The following is a 21,680-nucleotide window of genomic DNA, read 5'->3' on the forward strand; positions in this document are numbered from 1 at the left end:
GGGGATGGCCAATAAATGTGCTACATGATGACAAAGTGAATTCAAATTCTGTCAGCATCTTGGGTGATAAATGATGGTATTTTGAAAATATTTCTTAGGTGAAAGTGACATGATTTGATAAAAATTAGGTGTTAGTACCATGCAATGAGGGGCCTTGATGTGGCACGTGAGCTTACATATTTTGGGCAAAGTATGATACTAACACCCTGTTTTTAGTAAAAATGATTTATAAAGGCATACTGAGCGCTGGCAACCTTTCTCTTTCTTTTGGTGTACAAATAATGGCTTTTTATCATTTCTATTAAGCCAACATCACTGGTGATGTTGCCAATAGTAACCAATCATCAATTACATTTCAACAGTCACCTACAAGTTAGAAAACAAAAGCAAAGATCTGATTGGTTTCTATGGGCAACATCACCGGTGACGTTAGCTTATATAATAATGCCCCTCTGTCACTTATAAAAATGCCCCTTTGTCACTTATAGTCTGTTTTAAATATTGGTCCCTACTCTCACTCTCTTTTTCATTCTTTGCATTGTAATTTTCTTACAATAATGTAGCAGAAGCTAGCCATGGATGTGCAGGGCTGTGAACCAATTTGAACATTGGTTCAAAAGTCAGAACCCACAGGGAAAGTGCTGTTATTACATATACAAATAACTTTAAAGTTATTAAAGTTATTTGTAAAGTTTATAATTGATGTATCTTAACAATGATAACTTTGTATTTATGGCTTTAGATTGCCTTTAATTGCAGCCAGCATAGCCCAAACAGGGTTTTCTAGAAGACTCCCATAGTTTTACTTGGTTTAGTAAACTTAGACAGCAGGCCCAGCAGCTACTAGGTGTTCCTAAAATATGATGGTGCCGGGGGGGCACTTTAAACTCTTGTGCACTGTCGGTCTTAGTAAAGTTGTTTGTACATGGATAGGAAACTGGTTACAGGATCTGGTACAGAGGGTGGTTGTTAATGGTACATTCTCTACTTTGAGTAGGGTTCTTAGTTGGGATCCTCAGGGCTCTGTACTGGGTCCACTTCTATTTAACTTGTTCATTAATGATTTAGAAGAGGGTATTGGAAGTAATGTATCAGTGTTACACAAAAGGATGAAGCCCAATTAATTCCATCCAGGATGTGGCATCCTTGCAGCAGGATTTTTAGAAACTGGCAATCTGGGTGGCATCGGCTGAGGAGGGCAAGTTGATGCTGACCCCCCGCTCCCCCCACACTTAGCTTTTTCGCATCAGAAGGGGGGGCCACATCGCTATCGCAGAGAGCGCAATACCCCCCCATGTAGGCATAAAAGGTTGAACTGGATGGACATGTGTTTTTTTCAATCAAGTTACTATGTATAATATATGTGTGTGTGTATGTGTGTGTAGCCCAGTGTAGCCCAGTGATCCCCAACCAGTGGTTCAGGGGCAACATGTTGTTCCCAGAGCCCCCAAACCTGGGAGTTATTTTTGAATTCCTGACTTGGGGGCAAGTTTTGGTTGAATAAAAACAAGATTATCTACCAAATAAAGCCCCCTGTAAGCTGATAGTGTGCATAATAGCCAATCACAGCCCTTATTTGGCTCCTCCATGAACTTTTATGATGGTTGTGTTGCTTCCCAAGTCTTTTTACATTTGACTGTGGCTCATGAGTAAGAAAGGTTGGGGACCCCTGGTGTAGCCTGATACACAGAAAAACAGCTCCCATTGAAATGAATAACATCAATAGTATAATGCGAAAAGTAAATGTATAAGATGAAGGAAAGGCAGGAGAGCTGATTGGATGGAAATGAGGTTTGTTGGCATATCCTGAGGTTTAGCAATATTAAGAAGGGTAACATTATAAGGAGCTGGGGAAAGCTAGAGACAAGGGCATGGAGTTATGGACATCAGCTTAAAAGTAGGAAATTGATGGAGACACTCACTGATAGCAAGTAAGTTCTGCAAAAAGGGACACCCCAAATCCCTCAAATGTGTACTTTAATAAGACAAGCTATGGCAGGTAAGTATGTGGTGCCATTTGTCCAAAGCACAATATACAAAAGATATATTTCGAGTGAAGAATGAGAAGAAAAAACAATCTATCTCACAAATGTATAATATCCATACAACAAAACCAGTTATGTGTAAAGTTACTTACAGAATGAATTAAGAAAAACAAAACTTCAACAAAATATATAATGGTATAACTGAATAGCATATTCCAGCTAGATTTTCATGGCAAAATAGATGCTTGTGACAGAAAGCAAGATTCTATACCACAGAATTCATTCTATCAATAAAATGAATACCCAGTTCCACAAAAATGCAAAAATTTCCATTCTGTGAAACAACACTACCAATCAAATTCCTGAACCAATAAGAAACAAGCATATTCATTATACAATAATATGTAGGTTTTAACTGGAGTCAATTTTATCAGTTTTGTAGAAGTGAGTATTCATTTTGTTGATAGAATGAATTCTGTGCTATATAATCTTGCTTTTTTTTTTACAAGCATCTATTTTGTCATGAAATCTAGCTTGGAATATGCTAGTCAGTTACACCATTGTATATTTATCAAAGTTTTGTCTTACATAATTAATTCTGTAAACAACTGGTTCTGCTGCATGTATGTTATACATTTGTGAGACAGAATGCTTGTTAAAATTTACAGAATGGAGTTTGTAATATAATAATATGGTTTTGTGCATAAAATTGATTTTATTCTCAGACATATGTCTTTTGTATATTTGTTACCAGTGTATATGGCCACACATTCATTCTGTGTACTGGGGAATGTATTTTTGTAGACAAAATGTATATCAGAGAAATGACACCCCATAAATTAGCTGCATTTAGCAGCGAGGCAAAACAACATTATTAATTGTGGTACTGTCCCACTGGTGTTTTTTCGGTTGATAAAAGTATGCAGTTCATTCAGATTTATTGGTAAAAATTGCAGATATTTTTTAACCCCTTGATAACTATGACTCAAAACACCGGTTTGACAGGAAACTATATTTAAATATAAAACCTGTTTTCGAATTAAACAGAAATCTGACACCATATTTGGATTTGCTAACAGATTTTGTGGATTTTATTGCTCAGCTGTACAAAAGAGATCATCGGGTGACAGGTAACATATCAATTATTATGATTTAGCAGGTGAGAGTCACTCTGAGATGGTGTCTGTTTTTCCACTTGTTTTGCATCCCTCCTGTGCTTGGTACTGTCCTCAGCCAAAGGCAGCCCATTATTCTGTAAGCCTCTCCTGTATTTATTCCTGCGGGTGTAGTGCTGCCCCCTTATCTTTTCACTTGAAGAAATAGTGCTACAGCCCTGAGCTGCTTCTTCCATCTTTAAATGCTCGGCCTGCTCTTTCATTCTTATCCTCTGTAATTTAGGAGCAGGGTTTCTCTGCTGGTAATGTCCACCTCTCTACAAAAGATAGTTATTTTTGTTAAACATACATTATTTAAAAAAAAAAACAAAAAAACAAGGTTTATTATTTAATATAAAGAGATGTAATAAGGCAGATCAGTGATGGCAGTGGTCCTTGAAGCCAGTTAATCTGAGCTATCATTTGCTTTTACTAGCTTATGTCAAATAACTTTTCAAATTCAAAAAAGGTTTAGTATTTGAGTCACTAGGAATGTCTTTTAAAGGAGAAGGAAAGGCTAATAAAGAGTTAATCTCAAGCTGCAGACATACCTTCAGTTTTCTCAATAGTGCCCTTAAGTCTCCCCATATTTCTCCCATTCAGATGATCAGAAGCCTCATAGGAAAAAAAAACACTGAGCTCCGTAAAGAAAGTTCCCACAATGCCTCGCTCCTGCACCAAGACCAGTGTACATGTGCAGTTTGTAAGACTATGAGGAAGCTTCCTGCTGACTGGCTCAGTCCAGATTCCTAAGGGGGGGAGTGAGTTCTTAGCATTCTTGAGGGAGGGGGGAGCAAGAGAGAGGAGAGAGCTGTGTGTTTCTGGCACAGGAAAACAAAGAGACAACAAATCCTGTTTCTTTTGACAGAGAACTCAGTGCAGTTTTTTTGTTGGTGCTTATTGCTGTATTTACATAGACCTTTCTGATAAAGCTTACTTAGTTTTTACCTTTCCTTCTATAAAGTTTGCTTCAACCCAAGAGTCATTAAAGAAGAAGGAAAGGCTAAGTCACTTGGGGGTGCCAAAATGTTAGGCACCCCCAAGTGACTTAGATCGCTTACCTTCTACCCCGGGGTAGTAGCGATCGCTTCCTCCTTCCTCTCTCGCTGCGCGCGCATGCGCAGTAGAGTGAAAAGCCGAACTTTAACAGAAAAGTCGGCTTTTTCACTCTACTGCACATGCGCCGGACTCGGAGTCTAGGGGAAAGGAAGGCTGAAGGAGGAAGCGAATCGCCCCAGGTGCCCCGGGCTGGTGCGGTTTTCTCCTAACAGGGGCACCAGCCCAGGGTACGAGGTAAGCGATTCAAGTCACTTGGGGGTGCTTAACATTTTAGCACCCCCAAGTGACTTAGCCTTTCCTTCCCTTTAAAGAAAGTAAGAAAGTGGAATTAATATTGTAAAATAAATATGGTGCAAAAAAAATTCTCACAGAAAATGTTTCCAACTACCACATAATCTGAGCAAGTTGGGAGTCCTCCTTAGCACAAGCAACTTAGTAGTTATAATCCAGGGGCTCTTTGGAATTACCAGACCATGTTAAGCATAGTGGCACTTCACTAATCCATCCAGAAAATGTAAATGCAATCTGTGCAGCCCTCTGATGTTTTCCAATAAATATATTAACCTTACTTTGAAACAGTCAATAACAATCTTAATAACTCCATATATTACCTGCTTAGTGCTACAGGCAGAAGGGCTGTCAGAATCCAGAGGCTCTTTGGAAATGACAGTTGCAATTTTAGTGCTTTCTGCACAACTCTTGCTGTTGCGTGGTGGTTTCTGCATAAGTTTCCACTGAGTTTTTGGGCTGGTATCAGTGATACTGTCTGCCTCATATGACATAACTTGGTTGCATACTTCCCTTACAGAATAACTGTTTTTAGGATGAGAAACTGCAGAAGGGAAAAGAAGAATTAATAAGAAAATATTTTTATAATGTATCTAAAGTATATAAAAGCATACAAGGACAATTTTCAAATAACAAATCTCCCCTGGACCAGTTTTAAAAGTATTGAGAGTTTCACTATCTGTAATCATTATGGATTCCTTTTGAACAGCTTTTCTGCATAATGAACAATTTCAATTCAAAAAGTCTCTGGACAATTCATCTAAACCATATATGTCAAACACAAGGCCCGGGGGCCAAATTCGGCCCACCTGACTGTTTTATGTGGCCCTTGGTGAGTGTGTCTGACCATCCAGCCTGATCAATTTCCATTTTCCTCACATAGTAACTAAGACTAAGGGGTATATTTATCATGCTGTGTAAAAAGTGGAGTGAAGCATTAACAGTAATGTTGCCCAAGGCATCCAATCAGTAATCAGATTTCAACAGTAGCAAAGCATCTATTGGCTGCTATGAGCAACATCACCGGTAATGTCTTACTCCACTTTTTACACATTGTGATAAATATACCCCGTAGTATCTTACTAAGTATATTAATAAAAAATTTGGCCCACGACTTAGCCTGTGTTTTAGATTTCGGCCCCCTTATGTGATTGAGTTTGACACCCCTGCTCTAAACTGATGTACTTAGAGGCATATTCCAAACTGTCTCTGTAAGCAACATCAGGACTCTCAGTAAGCAATGTCAAGACAAGACTATTTGTCAGGAACATGGAGTCTGCACACAAGTAACCCCTAGAAATGCCTTCTCTGGAGTGATGAATTGCACTTATCCATCTGGCATTTAGAAGGATGAATCTAGGTTTGGCAGATGCTAGAAGAACTCTTCCTGTCTGTATGCAAAAAAAAGTTTTTTGGAGGAGGAATAATGGAGTGAGGTAGGTTTTACTGATTTGAGCTAAGGCCCTGGTTCCAGGCAAAGCAAATATTAATGCTACAATGTACAGCGATATTACTGCCAATTAGCTGTTCCTTTCTTTGTGGAAACTAATAAGCAGGCCCTATCTTGTTTTACCATAATTTTGTCCCTGTGCAAAAACTTTATACAAAATGGTTTACTGAGACTAGAGTAGAAAAATGTGACTGGCTTCCATAGAACCCTGACCTCAACCTAAATGAACACTAGAGGGAAGAACTGGTAGGGCTAATTTCAAACTAGGCCTGAGTACCAACATCAGCACCCCACCTCTCTAATGCTCTTGTGGTTAAATGGAAGCAAATTCCCTGTCAAAGTCAATGAGAAAATCAGGGTGTTTGAAGCGGCACCAAAAAAAGACGGGGGCGGGATCGCTTAGAAAAGCACAAGCAACCTGCTCTGCTATAGGGCGAAGATGTGTGGAGAGTTTGGGTGTTATACCCCTAAAACTGTAGGAGTAGCGAAAATGGGGGGCGCTAAGAATAAGAACAATAAAAAGCAGAAGAATAAGCTGAAGAACAAGTAACAATAAGTCAAAGAACAATATATTGGATTTTTCAACCCAACATAACTTTAAAACAGCTGAAAGCCTTTTTTCTACACAAGTAGCTTAGAATTACATTTTCTTTCATTATGCAAAAACAGTTTTTGCATGGAAATTTTCTTTAAAACCCAGGATGCTAGAACTTACTTTCTCCACAAGTGAGAATCTGCCTCTTCAGTTCCTCTGCATCATACGTGATCCTTGCTGTCTTTAGAAGCTCCTCATCATATTTGCGATCACTTACAAGATTCTAAAGTGTTAATGGTTATTTTATTAGCAGGGCTAATATATATAAAAGGAGATTTCACAGGAAAAGGCCTGATATTTCAAAGGTTCAGGGGAAAATGTCCTATATTACAGAAGAAAATGCTGATATATACTGAATGTGGAAAAGCATAATACTATAAAGAGCAAAAGAAATGCTTTTTATCAAGCACAAGGGAAGATATCTGGACAATGCTGCTGAAAATGCCACAACTGGCCATTATTATCTGACCCTTTAGGACAGCTTTTTAAACACTACACATGCAGAAATATAGACATTTTGCAGCTTTGTAGTTTAAACCTGAAGTGGGTTAATCATAAAACTGAATGCATACTAAAATTATAGGGATCATTTACAAAGACCTAATGCAGAGTGCAAGAACACTAAGGAGTGCAATAGACTATGTGCCATGCCATGCCCAACTCCCATGAATACCAGGCTGCTGAATGCAGGCAGTACTGTATTCATGGACTGGCCTTTGGTCTGTGAGCTCCTTTTGCAATTCATTTATATAGGAAAACAGCTTGATTTGTAGAATGTATGATTTTTTTCTAATTTTCGAGGTACCTGTATTCAAATTTTCATAAAATGAATGTGTGTTAATGTGATGTGTGACGTACTGATCATTTAAAGTGAGAAGGCTTCTGACAATTAAGGCGTATAAGAAGAAAAAACCTTAATTTGGGATCTCAGCTCAACCATCTGTACATCTGTCCTTTGACTGGAGAATTCTGTAAATCTTCTCAATTCCTCTGCCTTCTGCTCTCTGGCCAGCAAAGTTTCCACTGGATGTAAATAAAGAATGACTTATTGTAAGTGGGTAAAAATGTTCTTAGTTTTCTTAAATATCTGTCAAACATTATTTGGCTATTTATATCACAAGTATCCCTAATTACATGTTTTTGTACATCCAACTTATACCTCAGTTTTCTTAAATCCTAACTATTTCCTTTCACTTTATTAAAGGTTGCCACTTAGAGCCCTACTCTTGTACCGCAGCCTGTTCTGATCTCTTTGTACATCTCTTGCCATTAATCCTCTTTCTCTCTCACTGCCCATCTTCTATGTGCTCACCATATCTAGTGCTCAGCAACAAACTTCTATTTGAGCAAAAATGGATCTCTGATTAGACAGGTATCCTGTCCATCTGGAGGACATTTGCTATACAAAGAAAAGATTGTTGCCTAAAGCTTTTACAACCAGATGCTACTGCTAACTGCAGTGTGGGCAGTTTGTGGCCACTAGTATTCCATCCATCCTTCTTCTTTCTCACTCTCTTAAACTATTCTTACTCCAAACTATCTCCTAAACTTTCTCAAGACTTCTACTATCTAAATGCTTAGCATAGCTTTTATTTATAAATCTATGTTTCATTATTCATACATTTTTTGGTCGGAAATCATAATAAAATACTATTTGTCAAGTAAAGTTAAAGAAATTTACTTACACGCTTCACATTTAAGCTTCTCTGCTTCTAGCATCAACTGAGCTTCTCTGTCTATAAGACTGAAAAAAGAGAATAAAAAGATCAATGCAATATGCAAAACTGCTTATACTGTAATTAAAAGACTAAGCAAGAGATTCACAAGGTGTGAGTGTGTGAGTTTCTAGGGTGTCGGTTGTACTGAGGAAAGATGGGTTCACAAGGGAATTAGTGGTGCATCATGAGTCCCAGTAGTATTAAGCATAAATATCAGCCCCTCCTTCTTTTTTTCTCACAGTATATCGATTAGCACAGCCACCTTTTTCACCGATTCCACATTTTCTGGGAAAAGTGCATGCTTATTGGCAATATATTGTCACAACACGCACAAGTGCAGCAGACACAACTTAGCCGTAGCTGCAATGCCACTGAAATTGTAAAAAAACACTTGTCATGATACAGGCCTGTAAAAGTTAATAAAGCAGGCCAAGGTATCCAAATATCTTCCCTCGTACCAGGAATAGATATTTAACAGGCCTCTGTTCACTAAGGTCTGTAACCATCCATGTGTAAAGGTCCTGGGATGCCCTGCTCTAAGTCCTGGCAGATAAGAGCCATGCCATGTGGGGGGAGTGAAAGCCCACATAACAGTAACTTAAAGTTCACATCAAGGCCCATATTTATCACCCTAGAACCCATACCTGTTATACCAGTGGTATCAAAATATGGGTATAGGTTTAATTTGATATTGCCTGTCAAACGAGTCCAAACATGACTGACTTTGGGCACTCAATTTATCAGATAGGAATATCTCGGCAGGGGCAGGTCACACAGCAGTAATTTTTGGTCTGTATGAAATCAGGATTATAAATCATAATCTATGCAATTTAATATTATTTCTCTAATATGTTCCTGTAAGGAGTTATGGGCATTATATTATTGGTCCAGTCCATAAACTCCGGAGATCATAAAACTCACACTGTGTCCTGCTAATGGTGACGGCCCTTCTACATTCTTAGGGGGAAGAGTGTCCAGTTACCTGATGCCCCTGCAAACTGTGATAAATAGTCAGCTCTTCTGACTAAAGATTAGAGGACCAATTTCGATTAGACATTCATCCCACTGGTTTTCCCTCGCCTCCAGGACTAGAAGGACACTGTTTGATACAGTACAGGATTTCTATGTTAAAAAACTTTTTGTAATTATTTTTCTGTATGTCTATTTTTCTGTATATCTGTTTGTATATACACTGTTATACCTTTAATAATATTAAACACTAAATTTTAATAAGTTTTTTCCTTCATGCTCTAAGCTAACCTAATCTCAGAGTATGTAATTGTGTGCCTTAGCTCTCTGCAACCTGTATACTGAGTAACCTTTTGACTGTTGATAGGAAGAGTGTGTGTGTCAGTTACATGAGCGCTTTTAAAGTGATACTGACACTAAAAAATGACTCCTCAAAATATGAATGTACATAAAAAGTTGCCTATAGGTCATGTTGATTGATTTTCGCTGAGAGATTTGCTTTTGTAAATAATTGTTACTTAAAGTCCCTAAACCTGACTGTTTAGCCAACCTGACTGTCCCTTCTCAGCCTGTCAGTTATAGCTTCTAATGCTAACGGCCTACTGCTGCACAAATATGGCAGCCCCCTTATAGGGGAACATGGGCGATCAGACAGGTTATATAAAAGCATTGGGCAAATACTTTTATGGCAAAAATTAAGGTCATGCAAAGACAATGTTATGATAGATGTAAAAAAAAAAGGTTTAATTTCTGGTGTCAGTATCTCTTTAATACTAGAGTGCTTGGCATCTCTCATCGCCAACGTGAAAAGTGGTGGCAGCAAGTTTTTTATGAGTTTAGTGGGTGTTGGTTGGTCTTTGGGGTACTGTGACACTAGTCTAACCTGTGTGCAAGGTGTGTGAGACAGGGCGTGCATCTGGAAGTGACATAATTGTGACATAATTTGCTTATAGGGAAACAAAAAGTGCGCTACATTCACAAAACCTTACCATCTCTAACTTGCTCTGAGCTCTGAGGACCTACAAAAAAATCATAAAACCACTGAACCAGCATTATTTTGCATTTATTCAAGGTTATAAGCTGGAAGAAATTTTGCATTTGCCTAAGCCTGTAGTTAGTATAACGTGGCCCAGAAGAGGTGGCTGAGAATTTGCCATCACTCAGTCCTTCCTGCTTTCCATTCTGAATTGAGCCCTGCTGCACCTATTGACACAGGGGAACCCTAGAGCCACCACCTCCTGCCCAAGTGCTAGCTCCAGGGTTCCCTTTGCACCAGCATCAATAGGCACGGCACACTTGCCCATAAAGAATCAGGTACAGACATTATTTGCAACTCAAACACCAGAAATGACGCAAGCCAGGCATACGCACAGTTCTGTCCAATATAGAATGAAATTCATACACAGTTGTGGTAATTTTGGCAAATTAAACACAATTGCAGTAGGTGCAGGACAATTGAGCCCCTGCCTCTGCAATGATGCTTGAATTCTGGGAAAAAGCACTGCATAGTGGGAAAAAAACATGGCAATTGGGCTTGAAATTGCACTTTGTTTATTGCATTTGCAAATGTACATGTGCCCTAATGTCTTGAGGGTGTTTGGGGACAAAAGAATGCTTACGATTGTCTGAGAGAGATTGTTTGCTTGTATGTGAGAGTTGTAATTGAGGGCTTTAGATGTCTCTGTTAGAAAAACTTCTTGTCAGAGAAGGATTGTATGTGTGAGTGTGTCAGTGTGTGTTTGAGAGTTTGCTCACTATAGTGAACAGGTGTTAGTTCTTATGAGCCTGAATGCGAGTGAGTATGCATGTTTATATGTTAAAGGGATTGCAGACTTGAACCCCAATGTCTTTTCAGGCTAATCCTGCACCTATGCTGGATGAGCCATCTATCTTGCATTAGCCTTAAAAATAAAGAACAAGCTTTATCTAATGCACACTGACTTTTATTTTTTTGCAAAAAAAGTGTGTCATTTATTAAAGAATTGCATCACCAGGGGACCCATTTTGCTCCCTGGGCACAATACTAATCCTACACCTAATATAGACCCACATTTACCAGTTATGCCTAAACTGTGACTGACAGTAATTTTATGATACCCGGCATGCAGAGCTGACAAATACAGATCTAGTCTGGTTCTAGTCTGGGCAAGGTATTGTATCTAGGAATGTCTCAAACACCCTCCCGCCCCTCATTCATTCATGAACAAGGGCCAGTGCTGATGTAGTAAACTACTGGCATGAAACACAAAACTAATATTTAACAATCACCAACCTCTTGTATAACTCAGCAAATGTACTCTTGATGTTTCTCACTGACATCTCCACTTCTTCCTTAACCATCTCTCGATATCTGCTAATTGAGACTGAGCAGCGCTGAAGATCTTTTGCAGACTTCTCAAGGTTTAAACCTAGAAATATTATTGTAGTTTATAAGACTGAACCTATAGGTTATTATCTGTGATAGCCATCTGTAAGATACATTCTTTATATAGAAAATCTGAGAATTGTTATCTGCTTCTCAATTATAAAGCAACACTGAATGACACTGTGCATAATGATGTGGCACTACTGGCAATACTTGTGGCCTAGTAAACCATATCCAGGCCCAGTAACCCATAAACACTATTCAGATTTTTGCTTTCAGCTTACTAGTAAATGCTACCTGGTGATAGGTTGCTATGGGTTACTAGGGCTATAGCAGATTTTGCACCTCTTATTACTGCAGGGACCCATAGGGTTAATGTGCCCCTATGGCTTTCAACCCTACTTTTCCTTTCTCCTTGTCACTAGGCAAGGATGAATGTATCTATTTGGTATTAACATATACCTTATTATTGGCCCAAGGCTAGACAACACCCTACCACACTTTAATATAGTGTTAGGAAAGGGGTGGTTCTTTCTTCTTGGCCTGCAGCATCTGACCTAAGTGGATGTCTCCAGGAAGCCTGGGATCCACAAGGCCCAGAAGGTTGGGCCCTAAGGGGACAAGCACCCTTAGTACAGTCGGGGAGCAGGGACACCGTGAACGAGGTAAAGAAAGAACAGGTTAATTAATATCAGAACAAGGTGAGTCGGACAGAGTGTATCTAGAAAAGGCAGATTTCTTGCTTCACCCAGGAGAGGAGAGTAAAGGATTAGTCTCCTACAGGCTTACTTGCCTTGCTTAGGGACACAAAAGTGGGACTAGGTCAGTCTTAACCCTGCCCAACTCTATAAGAGAGGGATAAACCGGTGGACTTACCTCTCTGTTGGTTGTCTTTACCCTGCCCATACTCTGCATGAGAGGGATAAACCGGTGGAAACCCCCGCTTCCCTGCTTAATCTGCATTAACATCAATTGTATTGCTGAAATTCTGTTATACCTCCTCAAAGAGTGAGTATTGATTTGCCCTGCATTACCATCACTTTTCTTGGACAAGAAACAGTTATTCTTTGTTTGAAATAGCTCCTGGTGTCCACCTGCTTAATTATTGCACTTGTCACATACACATTGCAGTGGGAGGTGTAACTGCACAACACCCTCCGTGTAGTTGCTTCCACTCTGCAAATGTACCCTGTGCTCTATCCTAGGTGGACATTTTGAATGATATAGCCAAAAAGGGGTAACATTACATTCTCTCTCTTAGCATATAGATGCCCATTGTTTGCTGCCTTTAAGGTAGAATACAGATTACATTAACCCTGTATTCAATGTCTAGGCCCTCACTGCAGATATTGGGGAGTGGTATATGTCCCTTTACTCACTGGTGGGCTTCAGTGGTCTTAAGTGTGTGCAATCCTCACATTGATTTTCACTCATTTAATTTAGTTTGTTATGTCATTTGACAACCCTCCCAAAGATCCCAAATGGAATATTGGGAAAATTTAGTTCACACCCTGATCTGCCACACTCTATTATGCAAATAGTTTAACCAGAGTTTCCTCACTGTTAGGATGGATCCTTGGAGCACTCAATGCAGTGGACTGAAATTCCAGTTCCAAAGATTTACGGGTTTGAAATTGGGTGAATGTTTGTTTTCTATAATAGATACACCAGAAACTATAACATGTGCGATATATTATTAGTTTTACACAAAGGGGTGTCTGACCAAAAGCTTTAAGTAGAATTAAGTCTACAGCAACTGGACTTCAACTGAACTGAAGAAGCCACTCAGATGAGAGGTGAAATGTTTTCAAGAAAGTCCTATTGCTTTAGATTTAATTCTGTTAGATATTGTATATCATGACCTGGAAGCGAGTCTGAAAAAACAAAGCAGAGAAGCAGAGACAACACCCCTTGTGCCCTTGGCCTTAATCCTTGGAATGGGTCCTTGTGGCATTAGTGGAGGAAATGTAGAACAATCTTTTGCAGGACAGGTACAAATGACGCAATGCAGTTACTCACAAATACAACTTCCAGCAGTGCTTGCTTAAACCGTGTACCAATGGCAGACTGTGGTTTAGTCTGAATTTTTCATCCAACCCCTTCAACAGGTGGGATGCAAAAAGGCCAAGCACATTACTGACTTGACAAGAAACCCAGAATAGGAAAACATTTCCACCTCCCAATTGTAAATTAGCTCTTCAAAACCTTGGTGGACTGCCTGCAATATTTTAGGGTAACATGCTAACAGTGTGCATAATGCCAAAGACTCTGACATTGTAGTAGGAGTTGTATTTCAGTGGCATAAGGGCCATTGTTAGAAAAATCAGTTTTGCTACAAGTCACACCACCAAACTATCTTCTACTCCTCCAAGTACAGCAATAAAGCCTAGTACAGCTTACCTCACCTGGGATTTCAGGAAGAGCCTTCAGCTTTTTTTTCAACATCTTTTCTTCTATTTCCACTTTCTTCACAATTCCACCTTCTTCAGAAATGTGCAAAACAGAATCTTTTTTATCATTTCCACTCAATAGAGGGCAGGGTTCCAGCTGACATTTCAATTGTCTTAGTGCAGCTGGATTATTATTTTCATTGGCAACCCCAGGACTGTGTTTTGTCTTACTTTTTCTGTGTCTCTGGACCTAAAAATCCAAAATCAAGAATCATGTGAAAATTTTGTGAAAACATATTATTTTTCCTATATTCTAGTCATTGTAACTATTACAAGAGAACTGCTTTTTACATCATGCTGAAGACTTTGTAGATCTCAGATACTTTACATTGTATTTTTATTTTACATAACACATTCCATATGATTTGGCCACAATACGTACATGATCTTTGGTGCTATTCCTGTTTTGTGCTTGTTCCATGCTGCTTCATATATATCAAGAACACTGCAAAAGAAGGATTTTAACACATTATAGCTTAACACAGTACTGTACTACCCCTGGATAAATTCATTAGTATAGACCAATGACATTTAAAATATTGTGCTTTAGAGGATACTTGACAATGAGTGGACCCCACGCAACAATGCTATTGCTGCCAAAATTGACACTATGCTATCGCTGAAATAATGTCGATCTTGGGCTAGTTTTAGGGTTCCACTGGTGTTTCTATCATTGCTGCTTCTGAATTGCACAAAGTGAATTGTGTTCAAACATCATTATTAACGCCGTTCACATAAAGAGCATCCCGCTATATTGCTATGGGCAACATCAATGGTAATGTTTGTCTCCAATGTTAATAAATTCGCCCCTTACTGTTGGGTACTGGTAAAAGAGCTATCCCTTTATTTAGGCAGTCCCCTAGATTTTTGACAGCTAAGGGGGTCCTTAGTTATAGAACTAAGTTCCTGTAAGATCAGTGACTAGCCAGAGAGTGTCACTGTGCTAAAGTATATAATGTAGAGCCCATCTCTTTCTAAGAGAGATTCCGTGACCTAAACAGGCAGGGGGGATGAGACTGGAACCTTTGTTTAATAGGGCCTAGTAAGTGTTAGGATAGTCTTGGACCTTATTAGGTGTGATAGATAGGAATAGGGCTAGATAGTCAAGCAGCCTGAAGCTGCAGAGGAGATTTAGTAAGGATTAGAATGCTGGGCACACTACTGCCCAGACCTAGGAAGAGGACTGGAGGAGTTCCCCTAGGTTCAACTTGAGAGGAATCCTGAAAGTTGGGAGTGACAGTTTCAGGTTGAAATAATGCTCTGTTCAATGATTCACCCCATGGGGCAAAATACTAAATGTTTGAAGCTATAACTGTAATTATATGCCTGACACCTGTGTCTCTTATGAGGATTCAATTAATAAAGCCTTTACTGTTTAAAGGACATGTAAACCTCCCAGACAGAAATCTAATCATTAAAAAGCCTATTTCCATTCTTTTAATACCTGCCACTCTGGTCCTTCGAAACATAACAGTAAAACTGCAGCATTCCCTTAATCATTTTGCATTCCTTCTCATTGCTTACTCACTCTCCCTCCTCCCTCTGGGATTAGCTTTGGCGTTTGCCATCGTAGCCATGCACACTTTAAAGCTTTAGTAAAATTAAAGGATAAGGGTATGGTTGTTGGGGGGTGCCTAAATGTTAGACACCCCCCAGTGACTGTATTCACTTACCTGATACCCCAGGCTGGTGTTCCTGTTAGCAAAAACCGCACCAGCATGGGGTACATGTGAGCCAGTGATCCTCTTCCTTCTTCTGTCTTTGCGCTGCTTGCGCATGTGCAGAAGAGAGGAAACTTTAACAAAAAAGCCAGCTTTTTCACTGTACTGCCCATTCATCTCTACCCAGATCATGAAGAATGGAGGAAGAGGATTGCTTGCGCACAGGTACCCCAAGTAGGTGCAGTTTTCTGCTGACAGGGGTACTGGCCTGGGGTATCATGTAAGATTATAATCACTGCTGGGGGGGGGGTACCAAACATTATATCCTGTTATTAAATTTTACATTATTCACACGTGTGTTTGTAGGAGGAGTGAGGGTGTGATGATGTTGGATGGGAGAAAATGGCTGCCAGGAAAAACTAATAATGCGATGTAGAACAAAGCAGGGTGCTGGACAATGGATGCAATTTGGGCGTGAAGATTATGCGGTTTGGGTCAGTGACAGGCACTCAACATGTATAAACTCATGGGTAAATTTAGGTTTACAGAACCACTGGCACCCATTTTAGTTTTTCAACCCAAGAGATATAGTTCTACTACAACCAGCTTCCCATAGAGTCTATGGGAGATGGCCTTTCCGTAATTTGGAGCTTTCTGGATAATGGGTTTCTGGATAAGGGATCCCATACCTGTACTAACATATTCAATTATTTAGAGAGTAGGTGGCCAGGACTGCTAAGCAGCTGCTGGAGAGAGGGGAAAAAAACTAATTTACTTTTAAAATGTACATTTTATACAAAAAAATAAATTGTAAAAACATTTTTTAATCAACTGAAAAAAAATGTGTTTGTAAAGGCAAATTGTCCCTTTTATGATTTGCAGCAATGATCCTGAATCTGTAGATTCCCAGCTGTTCCCATAGCACAACTTCCAAGAATCCCATGTCACTGGATTTCTCAGAAAGCTACAGTTCAGCAACCACTGGAGAGTTACAGGCTTAATATCCCAGACTGTGTAAACACAGCACAGAACAGGAAATGCAAGCGATATTCCTCCCTGACCCAAGAGCTACACATTCCTGCCAGGTGAATAAACTTCACACATATTTATTATTCTTAGCACCTTTCCTCCAAAAGAATATGTGTGGGGTATGCTGGAAGTTGTAGTCCTGAAAAAGCTGCAGTGCCACAGGCTGCACATCTCTGATGCCTTCAACATAACCAAGAGAATTGCTTCTGCGAAATGTGTTGGAACTTTGCGATTAATTCAAAATAAATTGATACTTTTCCCTCCTTAAATGGTTTTTTTACATAATTTGCTAAATTCTGCTTTAACATTCATATAATCTCATAGCATTCCTTTGGTTACATTTGCTCCTGCCCAGAAGTTTCACTTCATTTTAAATTCCATTTTTCAGCCCTTATATGGATCTGTGCAAAATGGAGCAGCTGTGGTTTCTTAACATTGGGGGGAGCCAAGGCAATAAATCTCCTATATTGGCGTAAACTACTGGATCCTCAAGGAGCCTCCAAAGAATTCTGGGGGGGGGGGGGGGGATATATTCAAATAATCAGCTATTCTTAAATACTGTGGTGGAATATATTTTCCTTAACCCATTATCTAGAAATATCCATAATACTGCATTACCATCTCCCATAGAGCCCTATTTAAAGTGGCAGTAGTATGATCTATAGCATTGCATTTCCATCTGCGGAAACAGCAGCAGTCAGATTGCATCTTGTAGCAATACCCATACTAATGTTTGGGAAACACTGTAGCTGCAACACATGTAGCAATGTGACAGGTGGACCTCTGGTAGATGAAATTTGTTGCCCACTTTCCAGCTTAATGTTAGTGAAGGGAGAGGTATTTTTAGGTTCCAAGTAGGAAGCGAAGATTTCTGGTGCACAACAAATCTCACTGACTGCCGTTGCTGTAAGGCACTGCCACACAGTGGGGAATGGCAATTTTTACTCACCCCCACCCAGTCACCACAGTTGTTAACCTTTAACCCTGGACTAGTGCACCTCTTCTTTAAAAAGTCATCCCATTTCCTGTCCCCCATCCCAAGTGTCTCTTGCAGCAACTTGGCCTGGACACTGTGCAGTATTATACTATGCAAGTGCCCAGCCATGGTCTTTATGGGGCTGCCACCACCTGGAACCAGCAGCCCCAATGTCAACCCCTCACCTCCAAACTGTGCTTACTTTAGTGTTACTCTGGGAGGGTAACAATTGCAACCTCTGCACTAAAAGAGTTGAATTTAAGAAACAGAAATTCTGCTCTTAAAGGTACCAGGGGCTTATACTTGCATTTCATCTTGCCTTTCACCTACACTCTGTAGCTAAGTACCGTTACATGGTTAACTTTTAAAAAAAAGTCACTGGTGGGGGAGTGCTTCACACCCCAGTATTATTTTTCACTTAATGTCACCTTTAAGGCTAATGCCTCACCAGGCTTGTTGTTGGCCTGCGTGCGCACAGAGTGGGTTTTGGTGCAAAAATGCATACTTTTAGTATCCTTAAGAAATGGTTCTCCATATTACAGAAATATTCTTTTATTTATATGTCCCTGTAAGCCACCCCCAAGCCCAGCATTACTTACAGTTTAGGACCAGATTGAGAAGGGAGAGGTGTTCCATCAGTCATGCTGGCTGGAGGTGGCATGATCCTTTTAAGGGCTAATATCCACATGTAAAGGCTCCAGCCTATTGACGGATCCTGCAGCCCCCATCCAACCAAGGGTGACAGCCCTGGCTCACAGATTAGCCTTAAAACCCCACAAAAACCCTGCACACCAGAAAAAACTTCCCCAGGGAGGTATTTATAATTTAAAAAAACATTTAATTCATTTAAACATGATACAGAAAAAAGTATCAAACTTTAAACATTGTATATCCATCAAAAAGCAAATAAATACATACCCCCAGTGTAATAACTAAAAAACAAGATATGAAGGCAGATACTTTGGATGAGAGAATACCCCAACGTTTCGGCTCAAACGCCTTTGTCAAGGGAGCTCTGGGGGTATGTATTTATTTGCTTTTTGATGGATATACAATGTTTAAAGTTTGATACTTTTTTCTGTATTATTTTTAAATGAATAAAATGTTTTTTTAAATTATAAATACCTCCCTGGAGAAGTTTTTTCTGGTGTGCAGGGTTTTTGTGGATGTTTATAGTCCTCTTATGGGGGGATTATTAAAACCCTAGCACCTGGATACTTTATTGTTTTTTTTTGTATATATAATTTTTTGGCAAGGATATTCTAGCCAGGAGTGCCCTCCATTTCTCTAAATCACAGATTAGCCTTGCCAGATTGTCGGGGTTTTTCAGAAATGCTGGGCTGTGGCGTGGGGGAGGATGTTATAAAAAAATGATTGTGCAGTCCCCCATTTTTAGTCATACGGACACATTCCTACCAATTATAGCACCATGTCAGTATCACTTAAAAATGCGAAAAAAGGTTTATCTAGCTGCCTAAAGTGACAAGTAGCCCATTGGCCACCCTCTTTTGAAATCACAACAGCACATAATAGCCACCAATATTTTCCTAAAAAAGCTGCAAAGTGCAGAAGGCAATTGCTGGATGTAATATTACCCTACAACCAATTTGTTTTTTAAATGTGCTGTATCTGAGGCTCCATGTAATAAGATTATAATTGGAGGGTTTGTTTACCATTCTGTCCATCACCAAGTACTGTGCCAGACTTTGTAAAATAACCACATTCCAGCCACAGCATTCTTGTCCCTAACCCCAAGGAATTTCCCTCCCCCAACATATGAAACTCTCATTCATCCAAACTTAAGGCAGTTTAGCAGGGAATGGGTTAAGCAGTAAGTTCCTAAAATGTTGCATCTACAGTTCTGCTCAAATAAGCCAAACCCTATGCGCAGTTTCACAAGGATACATTTATACTAATTGGTAATAATAGGAAAACATGCTGTATGAACTACGCTTGGCAATTGCATTTGATCTCACACTTACATAATACTACAGAATATGCGAATATTTCCCTATTATATCTATGTATATATATTTTAATGCATATACATTCATATTTGATATATGCAGAAAATATTGATGTATATTAAGCATTATTATACTGTATAAAATAGTGATAATGTAGCTAAACTTCTGTGAATCAATTTAGGCATCACAAATCAGTAACCAATTAAATCAGTTTGCAGAAAGTTAGGCAAGTGAATTTATTTCCCTGCAGTTTTCGCAATACATAAAAGCAAAACTTGCCAGGAATTTTGTTAATTATGTACTGGAAGATCTGCAGGAAAATAAGCTGGATGCTGCCCTAGATTAAATGTCTTTCCAAGCACAAAATCTGAAAGCAAAAGTAACAGGGCATTGATCAAATACAAACATTCTTTTCTGATCTGATTGACTGGTACAATAAGTCTTACCTGGAGCTGAGGATTCACAGAAAACAGACAGAGTGGAATACAGAGGCAATGCAGAGAAGGAGACAGAACTATCTGGGAAGTTTAGGAGCAAAGTCGAACCCAAGTGTTAGAGCGAATAGACAGAAGAAGTGGGAGGACTCTGTTGCTGTTAGAATGAGTTAAGAGGTTGGCTGAAAGTAGCTGATTTATTTCAGTGTCCTCATATAACCCTGGAAAGAATATAGTGGGAGAAAGATCAAGCACAGCCTGTATTATCCAAGGGCCTCCCAAAAATATCCACCCAAATACAACACTCTGTTTCTATTTTTTGAAGCACCCTGAAGCTGTGCATGCACCATGGCAGCTCTACAAAAGCACAATACTTTTCACAAAACATTTTTTTTCCAAGTCCCAACTAATACGCCCATTGCAGCTCTAATCTACCTTTCATATCTGCCCCCAAGTCAGAGTTATTCTCACAACACAGAAAACCTGTAACATTTTACAGCTTCAAAAAGAGAAGGTGCAGAAGAACTGATATACAGCTACAAAGGAGGATTAATTTTACATTTTAATTTAATAACATTTAAACACTGAAAATACATTTTTTATTTATTTTGTTTGTATCTGTTCATCTAGCAGCTATAAATAAACTATTTCATGGCTACAAATATCCAATTTTATACACCAAAGATTTGCACTCTGTATTGTTCTGTAGAGAGTGATGAACAGCATTTGATCTGTTTATCTTCCTGTGTAAGAGCTAAACCCATTGTGAGAAAAGGGAAATCATTTCAAATTAAAATTATTTGCTTAAAATGGACTTTATGTTATATGGCCTTCCCATAATTCAGAACTATATGGATAATGTGTTTTCAGATAAGGGATCCTGTACCCGTATTATAAGGATCAGATAACTCATAGGCGAATTTTCAATAAGGTTAGGCCTCCCCAAACCTGCTTGGCACCTTAAAAAAACCTCACTCTGTTTCTGCACAATGGACATAATGGACACTTTCTTCCATTCCTGCAAGATACAGTTCTATTGTAATAACTGCACTCTGATTGGATCCTTCTTTCTGGGCTAATCCAATTAAAGCACAGCTCTCTTGACAGACAGTAAAATTGCCCAATCAAGGCACAGGTATTGTCAGGGCTGGGGAAATATTACAAACTAAAGGCACTACAGAAATAGACTGATAAGAAGGATCTGCAGGCTGTAACCTTTACCGAAGAACCTCACCAACTCTGAACTTTTGCTGCAGATTTCGTCCCACTCCCACGGGTACTATACTGTATATGTTCTAAAGGCTCAATCACTAGCTAAAATTAAATAGTTTTTCACCTGGCATCTATAATATCTCTATTACCCATGCTCCAGTCCTAAACTAACTCTTTTCCTATGAAAAAGCTAATTGTGCTTTTATATATTTTTTTTAGTTGTTGTTGTTTTTTTGCACTTACTTTTTTCACACTTTTGTTAATTTATAGTTATAGTGGAGCCCTCATGAGACTGCATAGCTGGGAAACAAACCAATTTTGTGTATTAGTGCCAGTGTTAGGGCTCTGGCACACGGGGGAGATTAGTC

General features: G+C 39.2%; 1 protein-coding gene across 2 annotated transcripts; it reads right to left on the reverse strand.

Annotated features, from left to right (window-relative positions):
- Positions 1–3,047: 3,047 nt before the first annotated feature.
- spats2l (spermatogenesis associated serine rich 2 like) lies at positions 3,048–20,906 on the reverse strand. 2 transcript variants are annotated; one of them, XM_002937711.5, is made up of 9 exons: positions 20,113–20,906; positions 14,416–14,478; positions 13,989–14,223; positions 11,491–11,626; positions 8,217–8,275; positions 7,445–7,554; positions 6,652–6,754; positions 4,810–5,030; positions 3,048–3,417 (listed from the first exon to the last, which is right to left on the reverse strand). In XM_002937711.5, the coding sequence occupies exons 2-9, from the start codon at positions 14,452–14,454 to the stop codon at positions 3,124–3,126; spliced, it is 1,197 nt and encodes a 398-aa protein (XP_002937757.1). In that variant the 5' UTR covers positions 14,455–14,478; positions 20,113–20,906; the 3' UTR covers positions 3,048–3,123. The 2 variants fall into 2 exon arrangements, with proteins under 2 accessions (XP_002937757.1, XP_031749273.1); XM_031893413.1 differs by lacking the exon at positions 20,113–20,906 and adding an exon at positions 18,299–18,493.
- Between the last annotated feature and the right edge of the window lie 774 nt (positions 20,907–21,680).

This window comes from Xenopus tropicalis, chromosome 9, assembly GCF_000004195.4.
Source record: "Xenopus tropicalis strain Nigerian chromosome 9, UCB_Xtro_10.0, whole genome shotgun sequence".
Classification (NCBI taxonomy): domain Eukaryota; kingdom Metazoa; phylum Chordata; class Amphibia; order Anura; family Pipidae; genus Xenopus; species Xenopus tropicalis.